The sequence below is a fragment of the Siphateles boraxobius genome, unplaced genomic scaffold (assembly GCF_051911475.1).
Source record: "Siphateles boraxobius isolate OS27281-9 unplaced genomic scaffold, OSU_SipBor_1 130, whole genome shotgun sequence".
NCBI classification, from domain to species: domain Eukaryota; kingdom Metazoa; phylum Chordata; class Actinopteri; order Cypriniformes; family Leuciscidae; genus Siphateles; species Siphateles boraxobius.
Genome location: NW_027508734.1, coordinates 36,739,068 through 36,764,449, shown reverse-complemented (window position 1 = coordinate 36,764,449; position 25,382 = coordinate 36,739,068). Strand labels below are relative to the sequence as shown.

Sequence of the window (25,382 nt, the reverse complement as noted above, 5' to 3'; positions counted from 1 at the left end):
CTTTTTTTTTTTTAAGGGACCACCCCATGGAAGGAAACGTGAAATACAGCTCTGAAGACAAAGGAAATTACCTATTAGAGAGGGAGCAATGATCTTCTTTTGCTCCGACTCCAAAAAGTGACTCAGAATGTTGTAATTGTTTACCTTTGACACTGACCGTAATTCTTCTCCACTCCGCCGTAACAGAATATTTCAGCGTTGCTTTTCAAAAGCTCTCCTTCTCGCTGTCTCGCCGCAAACGGCGATGCCTCAAATGTCATCGAATCGCTCGGTTTAACGTATTTCTTTTCAACAACTGCTCTTTGCTTCACAGGAGGAAGAGCCAAGCAAGTGAGAAAACGACAAGCAGCAGATCGGCTTGTTTTAGATATCCCGGGATTGTTCGCCGTCAGCTAGGCCCTTAAAATGTGACCTCCGCTCCGTCTGTGACTTGTGCAAATACATTGGGTGCCACTCAAAGCCTTTTATTCTGACACTTTTGGAAGGGCTGTTGATAAAAGCTAAGCACATCAGGAGGTTTTACACTGTCAGTCTCGCTTTCCTGTGCTGATCTAAAAGCATGGAAATAGCAGCGTTTTTTGGTGTAATGTTTTAATAGAAAACAGATGGCCGCAGATGTAGGGCTGCACAGAGCTGGGTGACATGTCTTTAATATTTTAGAGTGGTCTTGCTGTAAATGTAGAAGCAGCTGTTTCCTCCCCGTTGTAAATTTGGAGTTTTTAATTTGTGATTGACAGCTATTGGATTTGCTGTAAATTACAAAAATGAATATGGAAGCGATGGAACCGACGACCAATAAGGGGGGAGGGGAGCATTTGACGCCGTTCACGGATGAATAGATTTATGTGCACCCAAATGTGAGGTATTTACGCTCTCTCTCTCTCTCTCTCTCTCTCTCTCTCTCTCTCTCTCTCACTCTCTCTCTCTCTCTCTCTCTCTCTCTCTCTCTCTCTCTCTCTCTCTCTCTCTCCTTGGTTTGATTCAGCTCAAGCACACCACTATATACGCCGCTGATATTTAAATGTACATGAATATTAAAATACAAGTGCGGGTGGAGAGGATGCGAACGGGGGGAGGCTACGTGCGCACGGGGCGGCTGGTAACAGAGTTCTATTTCGATGTGTTTGTTTAGCTGCTGTTCGTTTAGTTTTAATGTCAGCCACGAGTACAGCTCCCCTGACGCTTATGGTAGAGGTGATTGTCATCAATTCGCATCTTGGCATTTAAACCACCTGCTTCAAATATGCGTATTTGAAATGCAAATAAACTGCATATGCCCAGACAAATTAAAAAACATGGTGAGTAAACACTTTTGAAGTCATAACTTTCTCTCTCCTTTTTTTCATCAGGGACTTGAACTGTCAAATGTTCTTTTACTTGAGACGGCAACGCCAGACAGATAATGCTTCTCAGAGCAAACCTGCATAATACTAACTGATTATATATTTATTTATGGTTTTGTTCACAAGGCATAGAAAGCGGTTATGTTTTTATCTCGGCCTCAGCTTGATTCTTATGCCTCTGGAGTGTTTTCGATTAACCGTTTCTGTCTCTTTTTTTGTCCTTCTGAAAAACAAATGCATTATATTTTCGCTGCTTATTTACCACCTCTCTCTTCTTCATTGCCTGACACTACCGTTATTCAAACATCAATAGCTATAGGTCTTCTTTAGCACTGACTCTTACTTTCATATTGATATTTATATGTGATCATTACTTTTCTTCTAGGCTTTGTCTTCGCATGTCAGCTCTAAGGTTCAATATCCAATAGTGCATTCAGAGCAAAACACAGAGCAAATATGCCGCATAAGGCTGGATACCTTTATAATGAACCCCGTACATAATTCTTCTTAAGTTGTCAATTCAAACATGATCATGTTGCACATTTATTTATTTTTTTACCACCCCTCTTCTTTCTATTTGCTTCATCTGTTTCTTTCAAGGCCGTGTGAGAGGATACTATGATAAATATGAGTTTTTAATCAGGCAGATGGCTGAACACTCTTCCTGTATGTGTGTAATCATTGCCATCACTCTCATTAATCATCATCATCATCATTCGGGTCATCATCATCGTCATGTTTTAGATGAAATAAAAACACATTCACAATGACAATCTGTGCTTCTGCAGTAATTTTTTTTTCTTCAACAAAAAGAAATGAAAAGAACAAGGTGGGAAAAACTAAAACCCACCAAAACTTCTGCACCACTGCTTCCCAGCATCTCAGCTGTTCTCCCGGTTTTGATAAAAGTTGCTGAATGTTGTTTCTCAAATTAACGAGCATCCGTTTCATTTTGTCAGATGAAGAAGTTGAAGTAAACAGAGAGGGAAGACACACATGAAACAGCTTCATTAGCGCTAAAGACCCCATTCTAAAACCTCATCGAGTATCGATTGTGCCGCCGATCGGGCTCTCAGAAAAGCACCTGTCATGCGTTTGAAGAGCAGTTTCATGCGTTTGAAGAGCAGTTGTCAAGCACGCACAGTGACCGCGCACCACCAACGCCGCTACCGCTAACATTCACGCACCTGTCAACCGCAGGCAGGCAGAGCCCCTGATGAGGTGTTACATAAATGTGTTTTAGAAAGCGATGACACCTCGTCTCTACCTCTCTCTCGGTCCTCTATGATATGTCTCTTAATGCAATTAGGCATAATGAAAAACTAGAAATGGTGAACACTGGAGGGCTGCTGGAAGTGATGTGGGGTGGGGAGGGGTGTTGGACTTCCTGCAGAGAGCAGGCATTCAAATGAGAACTTAATAGGAACATCAGAACAAGAGCAGTATATTCTGTGAGATGACAACAACATTAAAAAATCCAGGTAATTAAAAACATACTCTGTGTTTTGTCAAAGTGGCCGTCATTGTTGAAGTTGAAGCCTCTCAACCCCACCATCCTCCCCTTTCCCCCCCTCCCCATCCCTAACGATTTGGCATAAATACGAATAATGATCTCGGGAAGAGAAAAATGAAGAAGACGGTCAGAGAAAAGCAGGAGAACAACAACAACAACAGGGGGGGGGGGGGGGAATCAATCAAAGTATTAGACTGAAAAGTTGTTCTGTTCTCAAGGACATCGAGTTCTCGGGCATTCTGTCGGAGCTGTCCAGTAGAAAAAAATTAGACATAACTTGGATGAGACGCCAGCGAGAGGAGAGAGAGAACGGAGGGAGGGGGGTGGGGGGGTAGACACAGAAATAAACCCAACTCCCATCTGATGACCAGCTTGTCTATAATACTGAATCCCTGCACCGTGCCAAGATGCAGAAACAGGATAAGTCCAGATCGGAGAGATTTGAACTGGTCTCGGGCCTGTGCGAGAGCGGCGACAACTTTCAAGCATGAACAAAATCACTGTTTCACCTGCTTACCAGTCCTTTTCATAAGCCGATAAGACATTTGAGCGTAAAATCGAATGAGGGAAAGAGAGAGAAAAAAAAAAACATGATACATGGCATTCATCTTATCGTTTTCTCCCCCAAAAAATTACAGGACAGATGATGTGGCCATCTTGAGATCGTTTGTCAACTGTCAGCTGGGGTTGACCTTGCAAAAAAAAAAAAAAAAAAATACAAACAGGGAGGAAAATACAAATATAATCTTTTTCACGAAAAAAAGGAGAGGGAGGAGAGAAAAAGGACTGTTGTTTTTGATAATAAAGAGACATTTTGCCTTCCATTTGCAGCGCCAGTTAAAAGCGCAACCAACATGGAAATCCATTACGAAACGCTACTTAAAAAGTGTGACCAATCCTTGTGCAGTCAATTAGGGACTGGAGACAGACTATGATGTTTGTCGGTTTGGGTCTGGCGCATTCTGATCAGCGAGGATTTAACGATGAGGAGCAGAGATTTGGTTAGGTTTTTTTTTTTTTTTTATCCCTTATTTTTTCCATGTGGGGGAAGGATACATAGATAGAGGGATGACATGGATGGGAGGGGGCAGCCAAGCTCCACTTATCTGTTCTCTCTCTCTGTCTTTTCATTTACAGAAGCATTAATGTGCACAGCTATGTGCTCATCCATTGTTCTGAATTTTACAGCATGAAGAATACATTTGTGGAGTGGAGATTGTCCAAAAAAAAAGAAAAAAGCTGTGTTCTTAAACTTAGTGCAAAAGAAATACACACATTTGTAATCTAAAGTGCACAAAAAGAATGATTGGCCGGAATAAGTGGGGATGAGGTTTCATATTAAAAAAAGATTTATCTTAAAGTATGGTGTTAATACTCAGATTAATCCACCCCTCCTCCTCCTCCATTTGTTGCATGCTTGCTTTCATAAAACCTATAACCCATAAAGTTCTTACATTTTCTGGAAACAGGCACGCTAGGCCTGATTTTACAAGAATTGCTGCCCAATGAATCATGCCGAGAATTTAGTGAAGTAGTGTGCGACTCCAGAACTGATAATTAAACAACAAAACAAGTTTTTCAAAAGGAAGTGCAAAGAAACAAAGAACTTGTTACATAAATGGAGGAAATTTCATTCACTAATCAAAGAAAAGAATAATGGCGGTTATCACGGATAAATGCAAGAATTGTTTTCAAAACTGCTGGAGCAAAATGTTTAATAAAATGTATTAATATGAATAATTATTATGATTGTCTTTCCTCTTTGTGTTCTATATAATTTGTAAATCAGTGTTCTTTGCTTCAGTGGAAACTCATCACATTAGAACTGCCTGTAAACTGCTGTTAGGCTGAAACATATGGGTGCATGCAGTCGTTAGCCCACTTCATAAATATTTCATTCATATTTCCTGTTTGCGTGCGTGGAGCTGTGTGACTGAAAGCCTATGCATGTGTGTGTGTGTGTGTGTGTGTGTGTGTCCGTGACTTTCTCGCTCTCTCTCTCTCTCCATTTTTTCTTTCTCTGTATAATTAAATCTCAGCAGATTTCCTTTGAAACTGCTAATCATACCAGTAAATCAAGGCTTAGATTTATCTTGATGAAGGAATAGAAAATAACTTCTGAAAGTAACAGAAACACCACTCGAGAACAAACAGAAGCAGGCAAAAGGTGAGCTTGATTTCAGACTTTGCCTCGTAACTGTCATCAGCCATCATTCAGCCTCAAATACGCTCGAATCGTAATATTCTCCGCGCAGGCAGTGTGTTATAGTGTGCAAGAGAGAGCTAAAATGGGATCACAGGCCACTTATTGAGTTCTTGCGGACAACAAAAGGCCTACTGTTGCAGACAGCTAAAGCTGAGGCAGTTACTGTACCTTTCAAAACTAATATGTAACCATATCTGTTTTAAAAGGACGATTCATATTACTGTGAATGCAGGAGGAAAGTTGTTCCCATCTCCCAGGCCCTAGGAAACTCGAGTCCCGACCTAATGGCCCTCAATTGGAAGGTGGCCTTTTGTGGACGGGGCATCGCATTTGTAGAAAAAATGACACATGAAATTTTTGTGGTGATGTAAAGCACTTCAACTTTTTTGATAGCACAATGGCACTTACTGTGCTTTATGGCCGCTGTTGCGACACAAAGGTCATTCTGTATATGACTCAGCGGACAAGGGCAGCACTGAATGAAAATTAGGTTATATGTGATCAACCAAGTTATTAATCTGATTAAAATGGATTCTCTTTGCTTCCTATTTAGCAAGGCTTGGGAGAGAGAGAGTAACACACACACAAACAGAGAGAGAGATAAAGAGAGAGAGAGAGAGAGAGACAGGGGGGGGGGGGGGGAGGAAGGGAAACAATAGAACATTCTGTTTATTTATCCACAGAAGAGTGCCCGGGCAAACTCCGGCGTAAATTCGCTAACGTAAAAGACAAAATCAACACCAAAAAATAGGCATTTTTACTTTCTGCATGCAGCGTTGTCCTTGCGCTGCTGCCTCATCCAGGTAACCTTTCTAATCCTGATTAAATTACTGCAATTAGAACAGCAGCTCTCCTACCTCCCCCCATATTTCCCTAATAAACAATACGCCATCTTAAATCCATTCGACGGGATTTGCATGGAACAATGCTCGAGCTCGTGTGATTTATTTCCATCTCTACAGAGGAATTAAGTGCATTTTTTAACAGCTAATGGTATAATGTGGGCTTATTTCTCATGCGATGCTTTTCTTTTATGTCGCTCCTCCACTCTTTCTATTTGCAGGAACTTTGCTTCCACCCTGTTTATTTGAAGTTTAAATCAAATGTGGCTTATTGGACCGGCTCTTCTTTCGCGCAGAAGCTTGAACATGGAAGTATGCCGATTCCGACAGATTCGTCTGTAATTGCTACACGACCTCTCAAAACACACCCCTGTTGCCTCTGCCTCAGCCAGACTGTGTTTTCTGTATTTGTTTTATTAACTTTAGCGCATTGTTTGCCATTGATGTGGAATAAAGGAGCAAATAAAAGTTGACATACTTGTGCTTTTTTTCTTTTTTTAACTCCTGCGCCTGCCAGCCGGAGTCGGGGCATATTCTCTCATTACGTTTGGAGTGTATGTCATTCGCTGTGTGTAAGCATGATCATTATACTGTGTGTGTGTGAGGTGCGCCCCTACATAGGGAGGAAGTGTTGTTCTGCCGGTACAATCCCTCTGAGAGCAGATCGTCACATCTAAGGGCACCTGGGGAACGCAAGCAGCACAGCTATGAGGAATACCTCGAATTGAACAAAGTCTGAGTAACTAAACAAAACAAAAACAAAGACATAAGATCAAATATATGAGGAGGGAAAAAAACATTGGGTCTAGGAGCAAATCTATTAAGTATTAGCTTAAGGGTTTCTGTCATTAAATGCAAACTATAGTGGGCTACGGGGGAATAAAAATAATGGAAGCATGCCGTGATTACTGCGCCAGTGAGAACACTTCATATTTTCCTCTCCCAAGGTTTCCTCTAACAAGATCTTTCTTTCCGTCTAATATTATGAATAGCATAATTGTTTTGCTGTCATTAGCATTGAATATTTCTCTGCCTTTGTTGTCATACTGGAACCCGATCCTTTTATTCAGCGACCACTTGCTTTTTTTCTCTTCGTCGCTGGAAACGACGAAGCCTACTGTACCGTACGTCAGCAAGGTACGAGACAGGACTGAAAGAGAGCGAAATTACTAGGCCTTTCAAAAGCTTTCAGCGCCGCCAAAGTTGATATCTGAGTAAATTAGCGCAGGGAAAAATATTTTTAGAGATTGCACAGCTGCTGGTGGAGAGCAACAGGTACCATCCAGTGGGCTTGACAACAGCTTTTACAATTAATTGCTCTTTGAAACCAGAATTTGCGTTGCTGAGTGACAAGGTGCTAATTCACCTAGGCTGAAGTTAAAATGGTAATATTGAACATGTGAAATAGCACCTCGCCTTTACCCGACGAGCCTTCATCACACTCCGCACAATGGAAAGAGTGGAGATGCACCAACACTGTCTGTCACCTCAGAGACTTCCAAGGAGAGAGCGAACGAGAGCGAGCAGTCTTTCATTGTGAGAGCGCTCCCCTCCGGCAGTGTGCTCTGAGATGGAGAAGCGTGGGACAAGGCTCAGAGACACAGTCTGATGTGTCATGTCAAGAGTCTACCTTTACTCTGTAATAAGACTGTTTGACAGCTCTTAAATGTACCACAACAGTGCGCTCGGAGGCTGACAGCATTTAAACTCCGGGAGACAGGTTAAACATCATCTGTCAGAGATGAAGGATTCGTCTCGGAGTCTTTTACAAATCAGTCGTATATGTACCATCCTGGTTCATCACAGGTTCTCTGGTTCTGACGGTGAGGAGATAAAGATTACGGAGGACCTCTGCGTTCCCGGGGGAGGGAATATGTGCATATAAAACACGGACCGGCTGACCCTCGGGCCGTACGCATCATCAGAGTGTGACGGGTTCTCCCTCCTCTCCGCGGTCGCCCGAATGCGGGGCCTGCGTGGATGCTAGCAGACTAACACGAGCCATATTACTGTTAATTAGCCACCTGATGAGGACGGCATTACTGGCAATTACCAAGTTTCATCCCTGCGCCGCTTTTTGAATGTGAAGATCTCTTTTTACCAAAAGGGAGATGAAAATCAGGGGCAAACAGCGAGCGAATAAAAGGAAATCACGAGATGTTTTGTCTGTTCTGTGTTATATTCCCTCTCGTTCCTGCTAGGCGTTTGTAATAGTTGTAGTTGTCTGTAAATTAGGAGGCCGCAAAAATTACTTAGTAGTAATTGCTTTGTGGTAAATGAGCATGTCATAGAGGTGGAATGCAGTAGTGCGTTTGTGCGTGGAGTAAATTGTTTTTCTAAAAAAAATATATATTTCACAAATTTAAACATCGCACAGTGTATGGCAGTGGTTCTCTGTTGGTGGGTCACAAGTCTGTTCTGATTGGGTTGGGGGCAATATATATATATATATATATATATATATATATATATATATATATATATATATATATATATATATATATTATGTATTATCACTATCAATAATAATGATATAATACAATTTATGTTTAATACATTTGATAATGATTTTTATAATTGAATCATACAAAATTATGAATAGATATTTAATGATCTCATAATGATTTATGATGTCATTAAATATTTTACAATATATGTTTATTATTATCTTACAATAATCAATGTTCAATCAAATTTTTTTTAAACATTAAATATTTAGTTTATTTTTCTAAATAAAGAAACAATTTTGGTTGTCACCCATTGACAACCACTGCTACAGTATATGGTATTTGATATATAATGTGATGAAAATCTTCTGGGAATTAAGAGCAAAGGAATGTTACATTGAGCAAGAAAGGTCTGTTCCAAACTAAGCGTTACTTACGTGGACGTGTGATGTTTGTGCAAGCATGTGAGGACGTGTCATCGTGTTCCTCGGTATGAAGGAAAAGTCACAAGTCGTGTCTGTTTCTTTACATCTTTTAGTTCACCGTGGGCATTGCAGGCACCGTATGTTTTTAATTATTATAATAGAACCTGGTCAGAGAACAACACACACTCACTAGGGTGCTTTATAACCACACTCACTGAAAAGATACGGACTGAAAACAAGAGAAAGAGTGAGAGATAGGGAGGCATTTAAAGTTTGAAAAAGTTAGCGAGGGAGAGAGATGAACTTAAGGCTGACAGGAAGACAGGAAGTAGTGCACTCTCTCTGACCCACACCAGACTAGGGTCAAGACCCACCCAAGAGAGAACCTGATCCTACACCCTCTTGACAGTGATAATTGGCCACTGGTGACTAAACACCATTTACATTTAACTACCCACTCCTGTCTGCTGGTCAAAATACATGCTAACACACACACACACACACACACGCTCTCACACACAGGCTCTAGCAGACAGCCGCTAAAATGAAAGGGGTAAAAATACCAGGAATTTCCAATTTCACACATCATCTTCAACTGCATCGTTTATAAAGGCTTTTTCTTCTGTTCGGAGTTTGTAATTCTGCTATGACATATTAAAGAAGGACGCATTGTAAACTGATAAACCCAAAGGGATTTGCATAGAAGAAGAAAAGGAAAGACATAAACCAATCCTCCTAAGCACACATCTCTATTCTGTCTGTCTACAACCAGCCACTATTTCTCTCTGTTTCCTCCATCTCCAATCATCTGTCATTCTAACTGAGTGGTTTGGAGTGAATGGGGACAGGGTTCACTGCTTTTCCACCAGGGGGTGTCATGGCCTTATGAACTAGGATGGTTGGGGTGAGCAGCCCCCTCTTTCATCAGTCCTTCAAGTCTGATCTCTCTATACATACATCCTCTCTCCCTCTGTTTCAGCCCATCTCTCTTTCTCTGCCTACTACGTAATTGTCACTTGAGGAATTTCTTGTCTGTGTGTCAAAACTGGATTGTGGGTGGTGCCTGGACAGCTCTTAGCGGTAAACATCTGAAAACTGTGCTCCTGTGCAGTGTCTAGGGCCTCAGACACTCGCATAGACACACACTTCATACTATTAAGCAGGGTTAGAGATGAAATCTCACACACTTTAGACAGGCCGAGTAACTGTGCTCCATACCACGAGCGCGCACTCAAAACTGCTCCTGTGAGAAATCTAAATGTGGCCATTTTTCATGACGGCTAATGGAGACAGGGCGGGTGAATCAAGATAACTGTTTACACTGCAAGCTACGACGACCACGACAATAAAAACAACAACAAAAACAAAAAGGGGCGAGGGCAGAGAGTGTGCGAAGTGCTCGGAGAGAGTGATGGCCGCAGATGGAAAGGACACAAATAATCTCATTACTCTCATTCTTCCTCTTTTTCTTTGCTCTAAGTGGTCCTTTACAATAAACGAAAGCACCTTTTCCTGTGACACGTTTACATTATTATAGTGCACCAGCAAACATTTAAAAGATGTTGAAGGTTACGTTCTTACTGATGTGTGATTATTATAACATGCGTACGCTTGTGATGATGCGTTGTTAAATTAAGGGGAAGACAAATAGGAGCAAAAGAAAGACAGACAAAGAACACAATGCTTGAGACATGTGCAATGTATAGATGAAGATATGCCACTAACAGACCTAGTATTGATTATATGATACACTTACACAATGGCTGCCTTGCACAATGGAACAAGGCCATTAAGCAATGTGAACAATACAAAGCTAATCCACTAGACTACACATAGTCTGAAGTGTCTGATAGAACTCGATGCTAAATCTCAGATATTCATCATCATTAATATGTGCAATACTTTTTTTTATTAACCGCAAATAAACTCTCTTAATGCTAATGTGTGATTTCTTCCTAGTTTCAGTAAAAAACAAAAACAGGAATTAAAATCAAGTCTTTAAATTAAAAAGAAAAGTAATTTCAGGTATTTCTTGTGATTGAAGCAAAATGTGCATTGTGTTTATATATATATATATGGGAAAGCGTTAATCTACAATACTATGAATGTAAGATACTTGACATGCAAAAGAGTGTACTGTATGTGCTTGTGTGTCTTATAAAAGCGGTATATTAATATTGAGGGTGTCACTTTAAAATGACTCTCCCTCGTTCCATCCCGGATGTCAAAGCATGCCATATTCAGCTGAGATTTCTAAATATTAATGATTTATGCATTATTTGCATACAAACCTAATGCCAAGCCACTTCAGATAATCATATTTTGCCCTGAATTAAATTTTCAGAGGGATTTTTGCTTCATCTATGCCCAGCCCCAAGGAATCGTGCAGAATGTGTTTCACTCAATTTTGTACAAGAGACCCAAGCACAAAAGACCCGAGATCAGATAGTTCCAACTGTATGGTATTTTACCTCAATTTGGGGTTCAAACAGAAGAAAAACTGTCATTTTAGTGCTTTAGCACTTGTGCAGTTTTATCACTTTGAATCAGTATCTATATGCATAACAACAGAAAAGAAGAGAACATTTCAAGAGTGCCCTGGTGGATAAATCTTTTTTTATACTGTACAAACTGTATTTTGTATCCCTTAACCCTAAATCTTCCCATCACACACACAAAAAAAAAAAAAACATTCTGCATTTTAACATTTTCAAAAAAACAACAACAACAAAAAAAAACATCACTTATGATTTATAAGCTGTTTTCCTCATGAGGACCAAAAAATGTCCCCACAAGGGCAAGGATTTCGGATATGTAAGATTAACCAGACCACACACCCACACACATCTACACACACACCCAACCAACCAAACCCACACACACACACACACACGCACGCACGCATGCACGCACGCACGCACGCACGCACGCACACACGCACACACAGACACACACACACACACACACACACACACACACACACACACACACACACACACACACACACACACACACACACACACACACACACACACACACACACACACACACACAGAGAGAGAACAGGTTCAACAGTAATACTAACACATTCCCTTCAGAAAAGGATGAATAAACTGTCTGTTGAGTTCTCCTCATGGTCATTCAATGCTTTTACTGTATGTATTACTCAAACATGCCCCCACACTGTCACAGCATATACAGAGGCGCTCGGCTACCCATCAGCATCCACCACCGACAAACTGATGGAGTCATGCTTTAAAAATGCCAAACAAAAAAACTTTTGTTCTCCAGACAAAGCCTTATCTCTAAAGGTCAATCCCTCTTCACAGCAGCAGGAGAAGAGGGACGTCACAAGGGCACTTTTCAAATGTCTTTGATTAAAGAAGGATATTACAATATGATACATTCACTGGAATGACAAAAAACTAGCATTCATTTTCAGCCAAGTGAATGACCTCCTCTAAATATTAAAAATGCAACAGGTTCCTCCATGACAGAAATATTTTCCATAATTGAAAGGTCAAAAGCACCATTAATTGTTAATGTAAACCATTTTGAAGCGGGGAAAGTGAAAAGTGAATTTGAAGCGGGGAAAGTGAAACACATGGCAGTCTTGAGACTTCACTTTTCTCTTTATGTTGTATAATTATCTTGTTTGATAGATGATGCTAAAACTAAAAACTAAACACTATGGTCTTATTTTACTTTGATACTTCACTGTGATGTTTAATTAAACAGCTGCACAAATATTTGTTAATCTCTTTGACTTTTCATTGTTTTCCGAGGTTATGAGTGACTAGATATTTAGGCAGTTTTTGTTTTTTTCTCCACATAACTGACTCACATCGTCGACTAGTTCAGCTGACGTGAGTGTTAGTGGTTGACGCACTTGTGGTCAATATTACAGTGAAACAGAGATCCAAATGTCATGGCACAAAAAAAAAAAATACATACACAGCTTAGAGTATAACTTAAAATAAAATAACTACTGCTAAAAAAAAACTACTTATACTGACATCTATACAAATTTTGTTTCATCCGATTCAGTGTTGATAAATGTGTGGCTATTAATCAAGAAAGATACAAATAAACTGTCTTAAATGAACAGCTAGATCATTCCAAATTAAAGGAACAATAAGTATTAAGATTTGTGAGAATGAAGCAGCTTAATAAAACAGTACTGTCTGTTTAAAAAATACTTGCAGTACTAGTTTACCCTCCTGATTAATCCTACAGCTATTTGCAGTAAGATTGTTTTACTGGGAGCAAAAAAAAAAAAAAGAAAGAAAGAAAAAAAAGTCTGCCATGCTCCTCTGTGTTTGCAGAGTACAAGTAATAACACCAATGTAAACCAAAGTAAGAATGTCTATCTCAACTGAAAATTAGCGTCTCCTTATTGAATAATATATTAAAGTTGAAAGGAAAATGGAGGACACATACATTTTACCTGACTGTTTTACTTCTGCAAAAGCAATCTTTCAGCTGTAAGAAATACCCTTAAAAAAATTATAAAGGCAGTGGCACACACTTACTTTATACTACAGCTGCCCAAACCAAACTACAAATTCAATTCTTGGAGATTTGCTCTTTTTTTTCATTCATGGTTACTCTCTTTTTCTTTTTATCACCAAATTTACAGAAAGGGCAGTGTGAACCACAGTAGTCTCAAAGAGCACCAGTAACCTTAGCAGAATCATGAAAGCTGACAGATCATTTTTCACAAGGCCATAGATCCCGGGCTGCTATAAAGTAATGGGCTTTTGGGAGAGGCCTTTATGAAAGCTAAGATAGTTAAGTTCTGTGTGCTAGAGATGACACAGGGACCATCAGCTCCTGGTCTGCTTCAAGGCAGATACCCTTATTCCCAGAAAGAGGAGGGAAGGAGAGAGGGTGGGACTGGAGCTCTTGTAAAATGACAATATAATAAAGATTAATATGTTACTTTGTCATCCTGATGGTCTCTAAACTTGCCCGAAATAAGATTGAAATCACTCAAAAGCAAATCTTGCTCCTTTAGAGAGTTTCTGTATTGGTGCATTTCTGACCAATGAGGGAAACATTGAACAAATGTCTCAATTTGTACTTGGTTCACAAATAAGAAATAGTAGATTCTGTAGTGATGATGTGCTCCTCATAATGTAGTGCATATCATGTGTTCACTTGCCAGAGAGTGTGTATGTACTGTACTGTATAACAGTGAGTCATTTTGAAAGTCATTGTTCTTAGATTTATGGCACTAAAAAAAGAGGTTAATGTTGTCATACTCACCAGAGGGGTCATTTCTTTTCATGCTGCTGGTGCCACTGCCTCCTCCATTGGAGCCACTGCCAAGACCTCCATTGAAGGCTGCAAGGTTCTCTGAACTGTAGGCGCGCAGGACAGATAGCATGTTCATCTGATGCTCCAAGTGGGCCTGATCAGGCTTTACTAGGCCAGGAGGACCAGCGCTCGAGGAGAGAAGACCAAGGCTTGCCTGCTGTTGCTGCCACTGCCTCTCAGGGGTGGAAGGCTGAGGAGGAGAAACCCCAGAGCTTTGAGGGCCCATATTTAGCTTGCATCTTTGGATGTCCTTCCCCGACAATGGAGATTCAGGAAGCATTAGCATGGACCCACGATCCTCCTCCTCAGCATCACCCATCTCCATCTCCTCTTCTTCTCCGGGCTCCTCTTCATCATCTGAATGCATATGCCTCTCTGTAGCAGTGGGGTTGGGCAACGATTTATCACGACTCACTTCATCTTCTTCAGACTGGCCACCATGTTCCTCGGAGGCCTCTATCTCGCTGCAAGATGCCTTGTCGGATAGGTCGTCCAGAGGGCCTTGACCACCCATATCATTCATCTGAATTTGCTGCTGGTCTAGGAATCCAACAGGCCCTCTAGCAGAGCCATCATACACATGACCAAAGGGCTTGTAGAAGTCACTGGAGAATGCTCCAATAGAGGCTCCATGCGGGGGCTGCTCCAGATGGTTGGACCAGCCTGCTTGTCCCTTCAGATCCCCAGACTCAGTCTCTCTGTCCCTGGACAGGGCTCCCTCATGGTGATGAAGGCCTGGTGGTAGAGGAGCCAAGCCAGTAGATTTGCCAGCATGGGAAGGCTCTCCCAGTAGATGCTCTTTAATATCTTTGCCTGGGCCACACTTGCCTTTAGCTAGGTGGTTGGCTTGGAGGTGGAGGGCCATCAGCTCCACAGAGGCAGTTGTGAAAGAGCAGAAGAGGCAGCCATGCCAGGCGACATTGTCCTGGATGGTGATGGAGGCTCCAGGGAGGGACCCCGCTTCAGGTCTAACGGACAAATCCAGAGGCTCATACTGTGAGCGGCCACCCTCAGCTGGTTTGATATCATTGGTGGGATTCTCTTCCTGGTTGACCTCACTAGCTCTTTTGTTCTTGGCCTCGGTGCTCTCCTGGCTGAAGTGCTGGCCATGCAGCTGACTCTCTCTCATCTCTTTCTCCTTCTTCATAGAGTTGAGGACAAAGCTGTCCATGAAAGCCTGCAGGGAGCCCTGGAAGTTGACCCCATTTCCCACCATACTCTGGTAAGCCCGGCCCAGGTCGGAGAAGCTGGCAGGACTGTCCCCTGCAGAGGCTGGTCCCTCAGGACTCTTTATGTTATCTGTGGTGGGCTCAGGCCCCGGTCCATGGCGATCCCTTTCACGGTCTCTGTCTCTGGGTGAGAGCATTCCTGGTGGAGCCCACTGGTGTGGGAGCATTTGACCCCCTCTGAAGTCAAGACTGGAGGGCATCATGCCTTTGAACACACCGCGAAGGACATCAGGACGAGCAAAGACCCCACTGCCGCTGCTGTTCTTGCCATGGTCATCCTTGTGTTCAGATGTTGGAGGGTGGTTGGCTGAGGGACCGCTTCCATTCTGCCGCTCACGGTGATGGCGCTCCAGGTGGTACTTCAGAGAAGCTGACTGAGTGCCTGCATAGTCACAGTGAGGGCACCTGTAGGGCTTTTCACCTACAGTGAGAGTGATAGAAAGAAACAAAGACAGACAGGAGCTGATGTCAGTACAGCAACAATAATATAGGTGCCAACAAGCTCAGCAGGAACCCTGGGCTTGTTCCACCTGTCAGAAGAAGAGCAAAATGAAAAACAACATGTAAATATTTGACAGGAATCATGTCAGGGATTACGTCAAGCCTCTCTAAATCTCACATTCTGCAGCGTTCAACCACATTTATCACTTAGTAAACAGTCCATCAGCCTTTTTGAGGGGAGGGAGGAGTTTCAATACGGGTCGATCCAGCTCAATCCAGCTCCTAGGAGTAAGCCATCACTCACGTCAGCGCCATAAAAAACATATCACCATATGGTGCCTTCAGTCCACTACAGAGATCATATTTTCAACTGACAACAAAACTGTCTGGATGTTATCTCTGTTCACATGGGGAACTGCAGGCTTGTGGTGCTGCTGGTTGCTCCTGTCTGTCTCGCTCTCTCACTGTCTGTCTCTCTTCTGGCCTTGTCTGCTGTCAAGTCTCTACCTTGGTGGTTGAGCTTTTCTGTGGACATTCTCTATTTGCAGTTTATCATTGTGAGGATAAATCAAGGCCCACAGAAGCTTTTCATTCCCCCCAGAGGACAACTGTGAACCCTCAGTCCAAATGCACCAAATAAAAGGCCCTCATTTGAGGGTGAAGATAGTCTAAATGATATAAACACACCATATGTGGTGCACATGAGCATTCCTCATAAGGAAGCCTCACACTGTGGATTACAAAAGGCTAACCAGCATGAAACGTACTGTAAAAGAAGGCATGCAGTCAGCTTAGAAACACATGCAAATGTACAAGAATTCTTGTTAAAAGCGAAACGGGAGCAGCATTTAACAAGAGAAAGAGTTTAAATTGCATTTGCATGATCCAATCAATATCGATATAAAATACTTTCTGACAACAATTAGAATAGGCTGGGAATGAAAGGTAGATTTATAAGATCAATATGCAATAAACTAAATGCAAGGTTTGATTTTTGAGACCCTGTAATGTTTCAGGAATGAAGTGATGTTGTGCGAGGAGGAAAAAAGACAGTGAGGGAGGGAGTTTCGAGAGATATGGGAAAATGAAAATAAAAGCATGTTTGTCAGTGTGTGTGTGTATGTGTGTGTGTGTGTGTGTGTGCGTGTGTGTGTGTGTGTGTGTGTGTGTGTGTGTGTGTGTGTGTGTGTGTGTGTGTGTGTGTGTGTGTGTGTGTGTGTGTGTGTGTGTGTGTGTGTGTGTGTGTGTGTGTGGCTATAAACGCTTAGATTATACACATGGAAAACATTTTTTAACCCAGAAAAAATGTTGCATTGTTACGCAAGACTGAATTGAATGATTTAAGTCTGGCTCTGTAGTAAATCATGGATATAATTAGCAAATGGCATAGTGCTCAAGTAATTTATCATTATTTGGAGGGCGCCATTCCAGAAAAAGAATGGAAGATCTGCAGACCCACTGCACAGCTTCCTAAATAAAGGATTGCAAACAAAAACTCAATAGTATATTGATAAGGAACAAATATACAGAGGGACATATAGTGGAGGGCAGGGGGAGGAAAAAAAAGAAAGGGGTAGAGGGCTGTCTTTTGTTCTTTTACACAAGAGTGTTTGAAGCGCATATTCAAAAGGCATCATACAAGATGAGCTTTTAACCCAATAAGTGCTTATCCTCTGAGCAGGATAACAGAGGCTTGGTGTGATTCAATAAGGAAACGTCCTTGATGCAAATGATCATTTTCAGTTCCTTTAACTGGAAGGAATGATATTCTGTACCCAAAATTAGAGTACAATTAGAGTGATCTGCTTTTCTCCACCCCATCTTGGGCGTCTGCTCATGAAAATACTGATAACATCTACATTTATTTTAATAAAAAAAAATATTAGGACAAATATTATGCTAATAAATTATGAAATGCTAAAACTATAATTCAGACCAATCGAGATAGGCCTATTATGCATATATAGAAACGTGAACACTATCGCTGGTTGTATGTTTATGTGAGTGTGTGTTCAAGTGCCTGTGTAAGTCTCTGTGCGTGTGGCATGTTCTTTGTGCACCATTTGGGCTCAGTAAGACATCTGCTCCATCATACGTCAGGGGCATGTGTGACATCTGGGGAATATACTGTATCCTGCCTTGCAACATTACACACAATTTACTGCTAAAGGTCATTATGTACCCGTTAATCCACTTTTAATTGATATCCACACAAACAACACAACCTCAGGGAAACAAAATGGATCGCCAAGGCAGAGAGGTAAAGAGATTATTATTTTTCATCTTTTGAAATGAGAGAGTGCAAAACTCTCTCAAAAAGTTTCCAAAGCTCACTCTTATGGCTGATGGACTGTGTTAATAAAAATAGAGAGGAAAAAATACATATCAAATTGCCATCTGGTATAGTGTGACAGGCTTTATATAAATTACAGAGACCTCTTACTGTGAGCTGTACATATCCATTATCATTTTGCAAGTTCACTTCTAACAGAGAGCGTTCGGTCTCAACACTTGAAGAAGTCCAGCACAAACTGATTTCATATGGATTTGTGTGATTTGTCATGACTCCATAGTTACAGTTCAGAATAAACACCCACAGCCTTTACAGAAGGGCAATTAAAATAGTTAATAGATATGACATACTTTAAGATGAATTTCCATATGGCTTTACAGAATGGTGAAAGACAGCCTGCATTCCACAGGGGGATAAAGAGAGAGAGAGAGAGATTGACTGCACTGGAAAATAGATGTTTTTTTTTTCTTCCTTAGGCTATGCTTTATCTATGCCAAATGTAGAAACAAGAATGTCAAGGTGTTCAAGTTCTCAAGCCCTCCATATACTGTAGTACCCACAACTTATATTTACAATTTAAATTACCCTTTACTGTATGGCCCATTACTTCAATCATTTCATTAATCTTAAAAGACTTTTAGAGATCTAATTCACCATGTAGTAAGCAAATAAGCATTACCAGAGAGAACAAAAAAAAAAGAAAAAAGAACATAATGAAACCGCAAAACCATGCACCAGGCAAAAACTCTGTGGTGCAACCATCAGATTTCCTACAGAGAGTCTGATGAGTGACCTTTGCAATTTACAATGCTTATGGTTTGGAACAGTAGCAACTGACAACAGACCTGAGTTTAATCGCGCTCTCTCCCTCTTCAAAGTAAACCTTCAAAATGTTGTTCGATACAACCATAAACCTCCATCCAGCCGTGTGAGCCAACTCTCCTCGGTTCAATCCAAGTCTTGCTCAAGATGCATAATGGCTCCCGATCACCCAAGTGAACTTGCACGGCCGATGCCTGTCTGTCCTCTGTCTCTCTTTAAACAAAGGTGATTTCGTCTGGCATGTTGGTTCTCCTATAGCCTTAAGTTATGCGTAGCCATTGTCAGGAGCAAGGACCTTTTTATTTTTTATCTACAGCTGCTTACTGCTAAATACTGCCTTGTCCAGAAGGGGACAATCTGTGTCTCTAATTGCTGTCACTGAAGCCTAGATTCATTATGTGACTTTCCCATTAAAATGTGAGCATTAATTTGTATAATGAAATATCACCCACTGCAGTGTTCATTAGCTGTGGCCCCACACTATACGCTGCACAATGTTAGCTACCTAGAAAACTGTGCTTAATTTCACTAATGGATATTTTCCCGCTCACTGTTGGAGAGGAAATTAATACTGTAACATTAGCTCTTTAACTTTTGGAGAAATTTAAATTCACTTCATTCCTTTCAAGCCGACGTTAGAGAGTCATTAATCTAACATTGTGTCACACAATGCCCTGGCCTCCTCAGTAAGCAACGCTATTGTGATGGGATAACGGAATCAGGATTGAGGCCCGCTTTGTGTCATCCGCATGTCTGATTGCTTTAAATCAAGGCAGGATATTTGTTTAATGTCAATGCCGTAGTTTCAGCCTGATTGGAAGGGCCTGTTGTTCCTGTAAATTATTCGAGCAGAGCAACCCGAGACCTGCGCCGTTTCTCAGACGTCTGTCAGCCAGGAATCTTTATGACAAACCTATAACCGATCAGCAAAGAGTCACACATCTTGCAAGTACATCAAGGCTCGTGTAAAATGCTGCATCGACAGAAAGTGAAGCGTCCGTGTGTAAACGCGCTTTGGCCACACCGCACACACGTGGGCCATCCCGGCGAGCGGAGTGAGTGAGTTAACGGAGGCTTGGGACGAGGGCCTCTGTTTCCTCTCGGCTGAAATATAGCCCTACTGGGGACCCTTACCCCCTGCTCTGAGCAGGCATAACTCAACCTCCCTCAGCCAGAAACATATTTCCCCACTCCATCCGCGGCTCTCCTGCTAGGAGGACATAACCAGCCTGTTCAAAAAGCCTTAACCCCTCTGTTTATAGAAAATTTAAACACTTAACTGTGACTGCCTGTCATTACATGTATGTTTGACACTCTTGTATGTGCAGCATTATCTAGCCATATGCTGCATAACGGTTTAAAGATTTCTTTCTTCAAGTCATTTCAAGGGAAATCACTCTTTCCAACTGCCTCACAGTCCATATTAGATAATAACAAATGCAGATGACAGCGATCTGCAGACTTCATATAAGTACTGTATTGAAAATGAATACTATTTCCTGAGCTTCTGTTATAACAGAAGATGGAAATACTGCTGGCTAAGAGAGTTACACATCAGCTCCATTGTTAAGCATGCCTTATAATCAACCTTAAGGCTCCAGAATACCGCAGCTATGTGCTTCTTATTAAGTGGGACAAATACCATCTGGGTGGTCTCGGCTCGTCCTTGCATGCACATACCAAAAAAATACCAACCATCGATTTCCTGAGCTGCGAGTGATTTCAGTTTACAGTTAAGGAAAGAAGCGGGATATGTCAAAAGTTTGGAAACGTTACAATTTTTTTTTTTTAAATTCTCTCATGCTTACCAAGGCAGCATTTATTTAATCCAAAATACAGTAATAACAGTAATATTGTGAAATAGTGTTACTGTACATATTAAAATAATTCAAAATTTATTCCTATGATGGCAAAGCTGGATTTTCAGCATAATTACTCCAGTCTTCATTGTCACATGATGCTTCAGAATCCTTCTTGCTGCTCAAGAAACATTTATTATTATTATTATTATTATTATTATTATCAATTTTGCTGCTTAACCTTTTTTGTGTGTAAGACATTTATAATGTTACAAACAATTTCTATTTAATAAATGCTTTAATAAATGTAATAAATGCATTTAATGAATGCAAATAAATGATGTTCAATGAACTTTCGGTTACACTTTATTTTACAGTGTCCTTGTTACATATGTTACATGTACTTACCATAGTAATAACAGTAAATTATGCATAATTACATGCAACTAACCCTCAACCAAGTCCTAATCCTACCCAACCCTATAGTAAGTAAATGTAGTTTCTTAATATTACTCAGTACTTAAATATATAATTACACTGTAACAATGAAACCTTAAAATAAAGTGTAACCGAACTTTCTATTCATCCTGAAATATATCACCATTTCCACAAAAATGTTAAGCAGCACAACTGTTTTCAACATTGATAATAACAATAAGAAATGTTACCCGAGTGTCAAATTAGCATTCATTTCATTATGTATTTATAAAGCACATTTAAAAACAGCACAGGGTTGACCAAAGTGCTGTACAGATCATTATACTGTAATAAAAACACAACAGATTACAATCTATAAAATAACAAACACAAAACTAAGTAATTCATTTAAAAAAAAAAAAACATTAAGAAAATATATTTTAAGTTTTGGTTTAAAAATGAGGAGTAATGTCACCGATCGGATCAATATTAGAATGATTTCTGAATGATCATGTGACACTGAAGACCTGAGTAATGATGCTGAAAATTACATTTTGATGCTTAAAATGAATGAAATTTTAAAATATATTCAAATAAAAAACAGTTATTTTAATCTCTAATAATATTTTGCAATATTACTGTTATTACTGTATTTTAGATAAAATAAATGCAGCCTTGGTGAGAATTAGAGACTTCTTTCAAAAAAAATAAAAAAAAAACCTTGTAAAGTTTCCAAAATTGTGACAGGTACTGTATTAACATTTACAATTTAAATTAACAGAGAAGGAAAAAACTGAAGACATTAGAAAATGTACTCAATAATAAAATTTATAATGGGTGTTTTAGAAGTATTAAGTGTAAACCTCTTTTAAAAAGTTTATTACTGTTATTATTATTGTTGTTTCTTCTAATTATTATTATTATTATTATTATTATTATGTATTATTCACATGTTAAAAAGGCTGTCACTTTTTTACTCTCTACAGCAGTGTGGTGAATCTAAGGTGACCTCTGAGTGCTTATCCTGGTTATCCTGCATGTTAACTAGGCCGGCTGTGCCTGCTAGTGAGCCTCAGCCTTGCTCTTGGGTGGAACAGCAGCAGGGTCGCCTGACAGCCACTGGACCAGCACTGCTCACATCATTACTCTGCTGGGCTGGGGCGTCCTCCCTCAAATACCTGAAGTTCATTTATGGGCTCAGGTTTTAAATTCCACTAAATGGGCTGTATAAAATGTGCATTGTTTTACGCCAGGAAAAACTGTGAATAGGTTTACATGTATGTCACTATATGCATGTGAAATTAATGTAAAAGCCTAAAATGCAGTAAATTTGCTTCATGGACTTTGGACTTCTCGCTCACCTGTGTGTATTCTTAGGTGGACCTTCAGATGGTGGGAGGTGCGGAAGGTTTTTCCACAGTAGGGGCAGTCCTTTATGCTTGAGCCCACACTCCTGTCCCGGTGCTGGGTAGTGGGGGGCTGGACAGCACTCACAGGTTTCGCCATCTCATCCCCGACATCTTAGAAACAGAGAAACAGAGGAAGACAGAAGTCAACGACTGTTCTGTTTCACTTCAAACCAGCAACATGCCAGAGAGGTTTTCCCGTCTTGTTTCTTCTGTTGTTCTTCATCCTTTCAGGTTTTGCCACCCAAATCTGCTAACGCCACACAAAGTCAAACACATCAATGAGTTCATATGCACCTCTCTCTCCCCCCTCCCCACCCTCCGCAACCTGACAGAATGCTGACAGTTCAGAAGCTTTCTTTAGAGATATCACCCCGACCCCCACCCAAGTACACTCACGTCCCAACGTTTTATCCAACCTCTCATCATCTGTAGTGGGAAGCATATGGCAGATTGTGTTAAAAAAGAACAATACAAAGGGGGAAAAAGAGGAAACAGCCATGTCAGCAACAGGGTCTTCGTTTCACCGTGGCACCCTGGTTTTGACAGGTGACGTCGGCGGGGAGCTTGATGGGAAACAGTGATAACGAAGGGCCTCTCTGATTGAGCAATTGTCACACCAATAATGTCTAAGAGTGTCAACAAGTCCACACTTGGATATAATTAGTCACTATGCTTATATGTGAGATGTCAGCAGTGTTACACCATGGTGAGTTACAGGGGGATCTCATATTGTGTGAAGCATTTGACACTTCAGTTAAGTAAATGTGATACAAGACCAGGTCAGGTCCTTTGAGAAGTTACAGTTGCCTTCTAGACATTTTCCCACCATGTGCATTTATTTTTATTTTTTTTAATTTTTTTTATTATGATTATTTATTTATTTATTTTTGTTTACTCTGCCTGCACAAAATTAATTAATAAAAAAAATAAAAAAAAATAAAAAGATTTTAAAAAAATATGCGACTCAAAATAATCAATAAAAAAATAAAATAAAACTTGAACCAGGTCAGGTCCTTAGAGAAGTTACAGTTGCCATTATAGATTTTCCACATTTTTATTTTATTTCACATTCATTTTATTTAATTGTATTGGTTGTACTTTATTTTACAATGTGTGCACTTACAATGTACTTACAGTGTACTTACCCACAGAAGTACTAGTGTAGGGAACTACATGGGTTAGGTTAAGGTTTAGGGGTAGGTTCTTTGTTAGTACCTAGTTAGTGTCATTACTACAATATAAAAATAAAATACATACAACTCAAAATACATAAAATTGTGTGTTATGAATGAGAGGAGGAATGCACACATTCTGACCCTAAAAACACAATTAACCCTGTAAAGGCATTTGGCTCTGCTCCTTTACTTTAGCTCAAGAAGGTTTGTGAGCGTGTGACCAGCCACAGTTAAAAAATGCTTTCTTATTTCTGCGCCTACACATGATATGATGTGTGTGTAGGGAGAAACGTCGTCTGAATGGCGCAACCCACTTTAGCAACCATTTGCCTCAATCAAAAGCTTTTGTGCTCGTAATCTTTCTTTCTGTCTGCGCTTTCTTCTCCTCATTTATCTACCCTCTTTTAAGAATCAAATGAGATTTGAGAAGTTAAAAAGAAAGAGTGAAGTCAGCATCTCCTTCTCTCTTGTGACTGATCACATTCCTGTAATTTGCTGCCTCCGTTTTGCCTACACGTGTTACATTGTGATGCGTGCCCCCATTTTCTGACCCAAACATATACTCACAACGAAATAAACACAAACACCGACTCTGACCCACTTTAGCCTGGTACCAAGACTCTTACAAATATTACTCCTATTGGCAAATTTTACAGGCTTTTAGTGAAAAGATAGGATGTTATTGTCCCACAACCACACACACACACACACACACACACACACACACACATACAGACACCATGTATTATATGCAAGTTCAAATGTGGTATTTGAGTGCAAATCATGTATTTCACACAATATTAAGTGTTCCTTTAGATCCAAATTCTAACGTAAACAATCAGTCATGTCGCTCTCATTCTTACCTACATACTGTAACATCAGACAGACAGACACGTGAGCATACAAAGCTTTTACAGGTAACACTGTTCTTTATTATCTCTCTCTCTCTCTCTCTCTCTCTCTCTCTCTCTCTCTCTCTCTCTCTCTCTCTCTCTCTCTCTCTCTCTCATTTCACACAAAGACACACACACACACACACACACACACACACACACGGCAGCAGGGCAGTCTTTAATCAGCTGACTGCTCCCCAGCTTTTAATACGGCTGTTCCAATTACTGTAAAAGTCATCCTGCACCAAATAACCACAAATATTGACAGTTTATTGCACAACACATTTATGACATTTGAAGGTCACCCCATATATTACGCATCATCTCTCGGCCCAGGGTGTCTGGAACAGAGAGATTCTCGATAACCCACCACCTATAACTATTTTCTGCATATTGATTTTCCATTTCTCAGCCCTTTTTTATGCAAAAGAAAAATCTGTAAGAGACACAGCTTTAAAATGGTTGTCACAAGCGAGCCACGGCCTTCATATATTATCCAGTTAAGCCTGAAAACAATAACTCTTTAGTCCAGGGCCTAGGCAAAACATTATGGAATGCTACAGCATTCCTTTAGAGATGTTTACAGTCTGACTAATTAGACATGGGGATAATGAAGTTACATCTGTAATTTATGATTAACTTGCTTATTGCGACTACGCTAGTATCAATCATCTCTATCTCCATAAATATTTCATCGACCACTGGATTCGCTTATGAGCTTTTTGCTGCCGTAACCAATAATAAAAAAGCATCTCCAAGCCTTTGACACAACATATCAATATCCATATCTCACTGTCCATTGAGTTTCT

The 25,382-nt window shown here is 40.4% G+C and overlaps 1 protein-coding gene across 12 annotated transcripts in view; it reads right to left on the bottom strand.

Moving 5' to 3' along the window:
- The window catches only part of znf536 (zinc finger protein 536), a 186,935-nt gene that overhangs the window by 41,591 nt on the left and 119,962 nt on the right, over positions 1-25,382 (bottom strand). For all 12 annotated transcript variants that reach the window (XR_013203681.1, XR_013203682.1, XM_077229316.1 and 9 more), the window contains 2 exons: positions 22,458-22,616; positions 14,045-15,745 (listed from right to left, as the gene is read on the bottom strand). Coding sequence is in view for 10 of the 12 variants with exons in the window: in XM_077229316.1 (XP_077085431.1) it covers positions 14,045-15,745; positions 22,458-22,616 (1,860 nt within the window). In the remaining 2 variants the exon portion in view is untranslated. The remainder of the gene's footprint in view (positions 1-14,044; positions 15,746-22,457; positions 22,617-25,382) is intronic.